The sequence below is a fragment of the Gallus gallus genome, chromosome 17, assembly GCF_016699485.2.
Source record: "Gallus gallus isolate bGalGal1 chromosome 17, bGalGal1.mat.broiler.GRCg7b, whole genome shotgun sequence".
In the NCBI taxonomy this organism is placed as follows: domain Eukaryota; kingdom Metazoa; phylum Chordata; class Aves; order Galliformes; family Phasianidae; genus Gallus; species Gallus gallus.
Genome location: NC_052548.1, coordinates 10,149,706 through 10,161,076, shown reverse-complemented (window position 1 = coordinate 10,161,076; position 11,371 = coordinate 10,149,706). Strand labels below are relative to the sequence as shown.

The following is an 11,371-nucleotide window of genomic DNA, read 5'->3' as shown; positions in this document are numbered from 1 at the left end:
CATGGACAACTCCAAAAGGGGTAAACCACATTTTTGGTTCAAAATTGGCTCTTTTTTTTTTTTTTACTTCAGTATTCAAGCTTCTCAACAGAAATACAGCTTTTAAAAACACATTTCACATCTCATAAACACTTCTTTTCAAAAAAGAACCACCTGTCATCTCCAAAAAAGGTCATTTCATGTGTAAGCTCTACTAAATTGAGGATTACGTCACATCACTGACAAAGGCCTGGCATTCTTATTGGCTGAAGCAGTACTCTTTCACACTCTGCATTTGACTGTAATTGTACACAACCACAGCTACATGAAAATACTGATTTTAAAACATTATTTCATCTACATATACAGTGGTAACCTTCAAGAACACAGCCATCTATATTTCAGTTGAGGTTCAAACTAAATAAATAAATAAAAGCTTCAAGTAGATGTGCTTGATTTGCAGTTATCTTCAACTTTCAGCTAAATATACAGGGAAGCTGATCAAGTAAGTGCTGCTTGTCTGACAAAGTGGGCAGAACGTACTTTCAGCCATCACTATTTAAACCTTCAAGAAAGGTAGTGAGGATGAGAGTGCACGCAGGAGATCAGAAGTGGGTTTTAGAACAGTTGCTGTTAGTGCTGGTGTTGCTAGCAGTGACATTTAAATGTCAGGATAGCTGCTCTCCTATCAGAAAAGTTCAGAGCGACCGTGTAGAAAAAAAGTCAGTACACAGACTTCAACTTTTCACAGAATTGCACAGAACCTCTTTGTCAGTGCCAGTGCTTAAGTCTACAAAGCACCTTGTAACGCATCTAGGGGATACCTGCAGGACAGCACTGTTAATATATTCTGGCTACATGAAACCAAGCACGTAAGCACATGCAGAACACAACAAGAGACAGGAATTTACAAGGGCTGGGAAATACTGAGATTGAGAATTCTGTCACTGTCCGTCAGTTGAAAAGAAAACAAAAAAAACTACAGAGGAATCAATGTCAAGAAAAAGCAGAGAAAAACGAATCTCTACCAAATTCTCTTCTCAGAAAGACAAGTAAAGCACCCTAATTACATTTCTCTTCCTTTAAATGGAAAAGAGATTTAATAAGAAGCAGATTTGTGCTGCAAGCTAGCGTGGTGAAGCTAAACACAGTAGTGGTTAAAAAGCCCTCTGAAATGCACCACAATACTACAAACAACACTCTCCAAAGAGGTCAGATCATTTTTAAGACTGTTAGGTAAGAATTACGTGGCTCAATACAGAACAGTTCTGAAACATCTAATCACTAGTTTAGTAACTCATTAGCCAACACAAGTCTTTAAAACAAATGATGCCGACTGTGGATACTGAACAAAGAACAAGCTCATCTGGCCACTAGACGTCTCTACTCCTCCTCAGAAATGTAGCTCTGAATGTTCACTTTTCTCACTGTAAATAATGGAGGTATAAAAAGCAAGACATAAGGAAGTGGCACTTTCCCCAGATATAGCACATTTATAATATCTAATTCATGAGTGAAATAAGTGTCATAATGCTCTCCAGATGCAACAGCCAACTCAGATTGCAAATGCCTGCTTTCTTATTACCCAAACTGCAGATTTTTAAATATGATTTGGTATGGAGTAATTCTATTTTAAGTTGATAGCACCCTAGAAGGAGACTCATTGTCCAAGCATACATCACTCTACAGTAACACTGGATGCTAATTTGAGTCTTGTTATTTTCTTGGTTGAGATACTTTACAGACACAGACACCCCATGTTTTAAAAGATCGGTCTCAATGCTTTGATTTGTTTCTGGTGGCTAAAGGCAACTGAGTGCTGGAAGACTGGAAAAAAAAAAGCAGATTAATTAGTGCCCTCCCCCACGCACACACACACCAAGATTTGTCTTTGGTATATAACAAAAATAAACCTCCCACCAGAGATCTTGGAAATCTTGAACTTTTATTCCCTCCAGGAGGATTTAATACTTTCCAATGAGCGGCTGTTCATGTGCTTCTCCTTCTTGTTCCTATTCATAGGGTCAGATCCTGACTAGCATGCACAACCTCAAAAGAAAAGAAAGACTGAATACAACGTGTTTAAAAAAAATATCCTGTTCAAAGTGTAAGCTAACTAGGGGTTGACACTGTATCCTACCATGTAAACAGCTGTCGTAAAGAGCCTTACCTTATAGGCCACACTGTTTGAAGAATCCACAATGATAAAAAGTGGCTTTCTTGTGAAAGGGTAGAGATCCCCAGGATGAAGACTGAAAAGAGAAAGATGCTTCACAGAGCACTAGAATTGCTACGAGGCTGTGACAGGGCACAAGTTTATCAGACACATAGCTGCTCATGTCCAGATAAAAAGTCAGCAGATCTCTCTTGCTTCAATCTACAGATTCACCCTGAGAAAGTAACTGCAAAACTAATTGGGTATTCTCTGTAATACGGATTACTGGACTTGTTGTTAGTTCTTTCCTAACAAGAGATGTAGAGATGTTTGTCTTCTTGAAAACTAATCATCCATTAACTTGAAACTTTCCAGTAATAAAAAAAATTTACCTTAAGTCACAATAATACTTCCCATGCTTAAATCATCATTTAGAATCACACAGTCATTTACAATTGCTGAAGTTCAAGCCAATCTACGTTTATGATGTCCTGCAATGAATGGTTTGAAGTCAAGAGGCTCCATGCATTTTTTTTATATTAAAAGACAATTTCTTCTGAGTTTGCAGTTGTCACACTCATGGAACTTACCAATGCATCTCCTTGTAAGATTGGTTTCGCTTGTGGATAGCATCTCCATTTATAACGTCCCGGTTACTATTTGTCAGAACACCACCAAAATCGTATGGGCCTACAGATGGCAAAAAGAAATTTGAAATTAACAGTGGTAACTAAGCTCTGTTATGAACTTAATGAATGTAGGAAAAGGAGGAAGCAACCAAAAATCCCAGGAAACAAAGTGAATCTGAACTACTATAGTTGTAGGGAGAAAATGGAGGAACGTGAAGACTTTACTGGCTACATACTCAATGTAACTCATATTTAGTAGTTTGGTCATCTATCAAAATAGAAGAAAAATGCAACTTCATATTTTCTAATTTATTCATTCACTATTTATCCACAAATATAAAAAAAAAATCCAGATACCAGCTGTCATTACACTAGATAGCAAAAGATTAAAACTCATTACTTATTTCATACAGAACAATCAATACCTTTGAAAAACGTCTGTATAAGCTAGCATATTCTATAACCAGAATCTCACTAAAAACTAATGCTAAATCAAAACCCCTTTAGCCTCTCAGAATTGATATAATATCTACAATAAGGGCACTGCAAAGAGAAGAAAAAGTTCAGAGAATGAATATGCTTTCAGTACTCCTAGAAATGACAAAACATTTTAAACAGGTTTCCAATCTGCAGTAAAGATTTATTTTTAATATTTCAAATGTGGAATTCAGAGTTTTTAAATGCACGTAGCCTGGACACATGCTCCTAAGCAACCTAAAGAAAGGTTCTGCTAGGTGTACAACTGAGCTACCTGCCTATCTGTTTGATTGAGAGCAAAAAATGAAAGGAATGGCTGAAAAATATCAATTCCTACATTAAAAAAAAAAAAAATCAGTGCGCTTGGAATACCAAGAAATATTTCTGTCATTGATATGGGTATGAAGCATCACTAACTAAGACAGTATTAGGGGTTCCTAATACCGTTATACATTTGCAGAGTTGGTCAACTCAAATTTGGCCACCAACTGCAACCTTTCCAGGACTGGCTACATAGGACACTTTTCCATTTCAAAGGAAGCTTTGGGGCTGCAAAATTAGGAACAGAACACACGTCGATTTAGCACTGTTAGAAATGTCTCACTTGTGACCTGTCAAACACAGATGGCTTACAGGCAACTGACAGTGCAACTTGCAGCTGCTCTCTCTTTTAATAAGGTAGAACTTTGGGGTCCATGCAAACTATATCACCTTATTAAAAGAACGCAGTTGTAATGAGATTCATTTCATAAAAATTGAAGTCTGACTATGTAGCTCTTCAGAAAACAGAGCCCCAATGGCTCAATGGTAAGATATTAAGCTGAAAGAATACATGCAGTGAAGCGAACATACCACAAGCTGAATAGAACAGTTCAGCTAGAACCCACCAACAAGTCATAGCAAAAAGTAAAATGTTAAAAGTATTAAAAAAAAAAAAAAAAATCACTGCCACAATCAAAATTTGACAGGGATTTTTTTTTTTTTTTAAACCTTTAACATTTTGAGAGTTCTATACATCATGCATGGGAATGGACAAGGCATGCATCTTATAAAGGAATGCAAGTCTCAATCAGATGAGGTGTGTACAATATTTAGGATGTTAGAAACATTGTTTCCTTAAATTATATAAACATAAGTGGATCTTTTGACTGTGTTTGCTATTCAGCCAACCAGTTTTCAGCTTTTACATTGCAGCTGCATCCAAATATTCTGCTAAATTTCAAAGAACAGGAGGATGAGGTGAGGGGAATAGTCAAAAAATCATGAGAAAGGCTTGAATTATCACTTTAACAAGTACGCAAATAGAACAGTCCGTGCAGACACTTTCAGCCCTTTTAGCACCCATCTCCTGACTGTACATTCTCATAGTACTAGAGATTTGAAAGAATCACAAAGTGCCAGTTAGCTATTTTATAAAGTTCACACGGATGCATCAATTGAGCCACGAAGTCTTCAAAATTGGTAAAGCTTTTAATACTTCAGATGCATCAAAAACTGGCTATGTCCTTTAAAAATGTCCCAGGTTAATGCACACTAATTAAAACACAGAGAATTATCTACTGCTTGTGCAAAGAAAAGACTTATCTAAGTAAACAGTAGAATAAAATCAACTTGTCTTTTAAAAGGAGCTTTGTGACATCTTTCTTGATCACTTGTCCTGGAACACAAAGAGAATTCAAGCCCTGTTCATGACAGGGAGCATTCCTTTATTGTACCTTCACTATCCGAACGACCTGATGGGAACACGCCCGTGGCAGACAAGTAAATCAGCAGCACGCTGTTTGCAGGCAGCTCCTGAAATTCAAATAGAGAGAGGAGTGGCAAGGGAAGAAATGCACAGTACTCTATCATTATATTAATAAAAACATTATAATTAAAGAATGTGCCACTCCTACTTCCAGCTTTCCTTCATGCTATTCTTCTTAGGTGTATATACCACTCCCCACTATGTACACCCCTTTAAACAGGTGAGCGTATAGACAAAAATGTAAACAGATGGTACATCAATACTGTTGTGTTTGTTTGTTTCCACGCAGACCTATAGGCTGACCTCAGAAGTTCATTCCATCTAAGGACAGTCCACATGACAAAGCAGATGCTTTTAAATTCTGCAAGAGGCTGAGCATGTGGGCAACCAAAATTCACCGATTTCACCAACCTTAAATGATGCTGCTAAAAACGTGTACAGCTGGCTAAAAGTTGGTTTATAAAGTAGGTATTTATGAGGGTTTTCCCGCCTGGCTGGTTTCTCCGTTGACTCCTATTGAAAAAACAAATACATTTTAAAAAACAACTTTATTTTTACAAAGCAGCTTCATTACCCTCTAAGTTTCTGCTTATTACGATGTTTATTTTCAACATATTTCCCACAGAAATGGCCTGCCCATGCAGCACTTCCTGTACAGTGAAGTATGATGTAAAGTATTTGCATCAGAACATTACATTATCCCTCACTCTAATTTGTTGTCTACAACATCCTCTCTAAAGCACAATCCACAAAAACAATGGAAAAAACTGTTCCCTGTCTCAATTAAATAAATTAAAATCTAGCTATTTCTTTTTACCTATAGATAAAGTATTTTTTCTGCTTTCACAGAAAGGGATATTTAACTTTCATATGAATTAGCAAGAAGATGAACTTATGTGGCTACATAACTGCTAGAGTGAAAGCAAAGCAACGGGTGAGCATACATGGACAAGGACAGACACACCCCTTCAGAAGTTCCCAGGCTACACCACTGTAAACCATTTATGAAATGACGCCCAACTGTTCATTTCCAATAATTTACCCACTATTGGAGTTTTTCCCCCAAGAAAACAAAAACAAAGGAAACAGTACTTGGGTCAAACTCCACAGATTTGAGCTACCCTTCATTAACTTCCGGTAAGAGCTCCATCAGACTTCCTAACTGGCTCTGCACACTGACGATACAGAAAGATAGTAACGCTTTTCTTTTCTTCTTCCCCTCCCCTGCTCCCAAGCTGTTAAGATCTGTTGCCAAGTTTGTCACTGAAACAAAACTCACCTGCATTCCAGGTTTGTTCATCTGCGAAGCTAAATTCATTGGTTCCCTTTCAAGTGCTTGCAGCATTCGGAACATATCAATTGTCAATTCACTGAACTTCACCTATAAAAAGAGGAAAATGATTTACTCTGGCAGATACAAGTTAAGCAGTCTGTTTTTCTTTGGAATTATCTGAGAGTCTCAACTGCATCCCACACACCACTTTCTGACAGTATCATCTCTGAAACTCAAAAGACCTGTGAATGACTTTGAGGAGTTCATACAGGACAAAGTCTACTTACTACAGCTCTACCAGGTCAGTTTACCACATTCACAAATTAGACTTTTCTGAGTAGTTTACAAATCATGTGATGGAATCCCCCTTGTACTCTGTATTTAGACACTATTTGGAAGATACACAAACTCTAGTTTAGATCCAGCTCTGCTGTTTACTAGAAAAAGAGTTCAGAGATAAATCACAAAGTATGCACAGTCTCACTACCATCGTCATCTAAAAAACAAGACCCTGAAAATCTTGTGAAAATCCATTCCTGTAGCAACTGAAGCTGGAACAAAAGGTTCCATTGAGACCCTTCAAGCACGAACACTGCTAAGAACAACCTGTTATATGAAAAACAATTTTATCTAGCCTCTACTGCAATAATCTAGATATTCTGCTGTATGATTAAGAGATATCACTGAGAGGGAGAGAATTTGAGCTGTAACAATACAAGTTTAAGACCTCATGATTACTTTTACCTGGTTATTGCAGTTCCCAATAATCAGTGCATCTGCAAGAGCAAGCTGTCCCACTATCATTCCCTGCTCCAGCAATGGAGCTCCAGTTTCAGAAAGCCTGTTGGAGGTGATTACAATGGTGTTGTCGTCATTTAAAACCATTACAGGGTCTGCCTAAAAAGGTAACCAGAATAAATCAGGAATTCACAGAACACACAGGTTTGCATTTAGTGTAGTTAGAGAAGACAGTATCTTCTCACTTACAAACTTCTCAAAATTAAGGTTAATTTTAAAAATTAATTTGCCTTGTCTGTATGAAAGCCACAAAGGAAAGGCACTCCAACAATCAAAGTACACCTTGACACATAAAAAAAAAAACACATGAGCAAATAGAAATGGCTTCCACAGCAGCAGAAATAAAAAGGTGACCAAGTGGGTCTCAGCTTCACGATTCTGTCTTCACTACGTTGTATGACCAGGTCTGACTCTTTAGGCACTTGAACAGCTGTCACTGCTACACTACCATAAGCACATTTCAATGATTTAATTGGGCAACAACAGTCCTTCCACACGGCACACCTGCTTAGCACAGAGGTGGTGACACAGAAACACTCTGGTGAAGAAGTCAAAAATTTACCTTAAACTGACAGAAAGAAATGGTATTCTCACCTCAATAAAAGCTGCCACTTCCTGAAGAACCAGGTTCCACTCCACCTGATCTTCAGTATTAAAACGATGAGTGTAGTCTTCAATCTCATCTGAAAGCTCCTAATATAAAAAGTTCAAATACTCAGTTACTTCCTAAGCTGAAAGCTTAACGGTCACTAACTTAACAATGTGGGTAGCTGTGCTGGCCTTTAAGAATGAGGAAAAAAGTCACTTTACTCAAGAACATATGCAGCACACTTATGACTAACATGCCAGCCAAAACATGCTCCCTCAGGAGACAAAAATGCCAATGTTGCACTGGGTTTCGGCAATGCAAAGTATCTTTTCAGCAGGTCCCAGTGTCTGGAATATCTGAAGTGTAACTACCACATTCACATACAGCTATGTCACTTGTTTTTCCCTTAACCTATGGATAATAAGGATTCAAATTTAATCTCACAAACAACTTTAAATATATTAAGGAAGTGAACTGTGTGGCTTTTTTTAATTGCTGCTGCTAATTCAAGTGTGCTTAGACAAAAAGACAGTAATGCAACCTACACAAAACTGTCAAAACCAGAAGCTGCTTGCAGCAAGGTTGTTAGAGGGGTTTGGGAAGCATATACTGTCAGGAGAAGCACACGGTTCCTTTGCTGCAGTTAAAGGGTAGCTCTCAATCTCAGCTGTAGCTACCGGAATATTTTACTTGGCGTTCAAATAATACTATCAAATTATTCAAACATCAAGTGTCACTAAATGTCTGATTAACAGAATATATTCATCGTGTTGGATGTCAGATATATTATAAAGACCAGCAATGGTCACTACAAATACTTGAGTTGACAATTATTCAATACTTCACTCCCATAGTAGTGGCATATGCAGATCCAGCCTCCCTAATTTCACAGTAATATTTATGTCCTTTAGCAAGGCTTCATTCTGATGGGTCTTTGGGAGGTGCAAAATATATTCAGGATGTGCCCTAGACATGGGACAGAGTGATGGCAGTTTGGAAGAGAAGAGAAATAAGCTCAACATCAAACTTGAAGACATGGGCTTTCACAGCAATGAAGTGTCATGAAGACTTCCTGGGGGAGATTTCATCAATGTCTTAAATCAACAACAGGAATGAAGAGGTGTTCAGAGTTATTGAATGATTCCAACACTTTCAGATCAATAACATGCATCTTTCAGTTTATTCTCAAATAACTAAATCAATTTGTACAAATTTTTCCTTGAACCAAATGTTCATGTCATACTGATACCTTTCCACAGCTCCATCCATATTACTATTTCCTTCTGTGGTATCCAAACACACAATCAAAAGTAATTAAAAAGAAAAGAAAAGCTACATAGCAGCAGTATCAAATATCATAGATCTAATGAGCGATATTTCAGGCTAAACAGACCACGTTACTGAGTTCTTAACTAGGAGAAAAGCCCTGAAAAAACCAGCAACCTCACACTCTCAGCACCTTTATCCTCATTTTAACATACCTTTACAAGGTCCTTTACGACATCCATTTTGTTGAGCAAGAGACAAACCACTATAAACCTTGCATAGTAACGCAGCTTCTTAACCACTAATTCAGGCCTAAGCACAACAACAAAGACACCATAGTGAAATTTGAGATTAGAATACAACACAAGTAGGAAAAGCATACAACACAGCATACTAGGTCCCAGCATCAACACTGAGCAGGACTCAAGATGTCAGAAATTTGGGGCTAATAACCTTCTAGGTAGGTCCACATGAGAATATTTCTCCAGTCTTCCTGTAAAGCTCTTATTTATACTCAGGAATTTAATCATGGCAAAAGGGTTAAAAAAAACTTCCTCCAACAACACTGACTTCATCTCAGTTATGATCCTATGTTTTATAATTACTTTCTACTCACATAAATTATTCTGGTCTTGGGAAAGAAAAAAAGAAGGGCATCCATTCAGATATACCTGTCTTCCTTGTTAACCTGGGAGTAGTATGACCTCTGCCTGATCGCGGAATAGAAGGAGAAAGCTTCATTGAGATAGCTGGTTTCAGAAGTGCGCAAGCTGTAGAGGAAGAATCAGATTAGCTCACTGCTTCAGATGCAAACCCATGCCAAACCCTCCCTTCCTGCCCCCTTAACCATTCTGTGCATCAATGGCAAAACTCTCTCCTCAAGTAACTTTTTGTGTAAGCCAGACTCTCATTCTTATTGTATGCTGGCAAGACAGATTTCAAAGCTTGGATTCAATCTCTGATAACAATAAATTCTGCCCATCTTGTGCCCATAGGAACAGGTGACAGGCTAATTCAAGAGTTTAAAGGAACATTAAGCTCCCAAACTTGTACATCACACTTTTGCACAAGAGCCACATGCAGCACATGTGGAAGACTTAGAGACACTTTGGAGGTGGGAGGTAAGTCCTTAGGCAGTATCAGTGTGACTCTAGGAATCTCATAGCAGGCTCAAAGGTGCCTTTCTCTGCAGCACCCCCATGCAGCCCCAAGTACCTTCTCATTCAGAGATCATGACTCAACTGACATCCATTTCTACCTCAGCATGCCCCTGACTGAGTATGCAGATAATGAGCATGGAACTGCTACTAACACTGCATTTCCCTACTGAATCCTTTTCTGTGCTTACTTACTAATAATGGTAATAGAGCTGCCCAATCTTGGAAGCAATTTCCCCAATTTGCCACCGCTTCAACCCATACCGATTGTCCAATACTTGTCTATTTCGCAAGAGAGAAAAGAAAGATTAAAAGGCATTCCAGAATTTCTCAGATCATCACACCAGACAAGACAAAGAGTCACCATAGGGCCAAATTCAGCTTTTGTTACTGGTGTGGCATTCCCAACAGCAGATCCTCACAGAGCCAATAGCATTGCATACGCACACCAGTAACATGACCATTCACGTTGCAAAAACTTGTGAGAGCTAGACCTAAGTATGTTGCACGAAATACACAAAACAAAAAGGTCACCACATCCCAGGAGAACAGTCAACTACACAGCTAACATGAGGTGTGAAAGACCAGAGCCCACACTGCAGCAAGACACTTCACACCCTTCCAGATAGGTTCTGCACTGCAGAAGCCATCATCCCAGCTTTTCCTTAGCAATACATTAAAGCAACATTCATTCAAGTAGAGCAAAAGGTTCCTGTTCTACAAAAAACAAAAGTTGCTCTGAAAACTCTGTAACATTTTAATTCATTAGACTGTGAGCACTACAGGAAGTGACTATTCCCTCCCTTCATGCCTGAATAACACAATGAAATTTCAATCTTAATGGGGGCCCCTAGGCATACCGTAATGCCAGAGATTAAAGTTGCCTTTAAATTCATAGAAGAGGGCTGCCTACAATGTTCCCTTACCGATGCTGCTGTTGAAACTTCCAGAGTTTGGTGTAAACATCAAACGTTCGCCCAAAATAGGATTGCCACTGCTTCTGCCCATACTGCGGTAAATCCCTGCAACAAAAGAAGTAATTTCATTGTTTTTATGTACAGGATGCTAAACTGGACCCATAAGATATGATCATTTAAAAAACAAAAATAAAAACCAACACAATAAAAAACACATACCCAGGAGCAAGCACAATAATCTAAGGGCAATTCGTTTATTTGGACTAATTTAGATTGATGACACTTCTTTCTACTCAGGAAATCATCTTTTTTAAATGAAAATGGCTGCTCACTGTTTCAGAAACAGCCCTATAAAAACACGTGTAAATCAGCTGTCCAAGCATC

At 38.3% G+C, this 11,371-nt stretch overlaps 1 protein-coding gene across 9 annotated transcripts in view; it reads right to left on the bottom strand.

Moving 5' to 3' along the window:
* Positions 1-11,371, bottom strand: part of SCAI (suppressor of cancer cell invasion) — a 36,631-nt gene that overhangs the window by 10,332 nt on the left and 14,928 nt on the right. For 7 of the 9 annotated variants that reach the window (XM_046901842.1, XM_046901839.1, XM_015279845.3 and 4 more), the window contains 11 exons: positions 10,997-11,092; positions 10,266-10,352; positions 9,585-9,683; positions 9,129-9,225; positions 7,653-7,751; positions 7,005-7,157; positions 6,267-6,368; positions 5,399-5,500; positions 4,956-5,034; positions 2,725-2,824; positions 2,150-2,231 (listed from right to left, as the gene is read on the bottom strand). In XM_046901842.1, the coding sequence (XP_046757798.1) occupies positions 2,150-2,231; positions 2,725-2,824; positions 4,956-5,034; positions 5,399-5,500; positions 6,267-6,368; positions 7,005-7,157; positions 7,653-7,751; positions 9,129-9,225; positions 9,585-9,683; positions 10,266-10,352; positions 10,997-11,092 (1,096 nt within the window). The remainder of the gene's footprint in view (positions 1-2,149; positions 2,232-2,724; positions 2,825-4,955; positions 5,035-5,398; positions 5,501-6,266; positions 6,369-7,004; positions 7,158-7,652; positions 7,752-9,128; positions 9,226-9,584; positions 9,684-10,265; positions 10,353-10,996; positions 11,093-11,371) is intronic. The other 2 variants (XM_046901840.1, XM_040649152.2) reach the window with 1 other exon arrangement.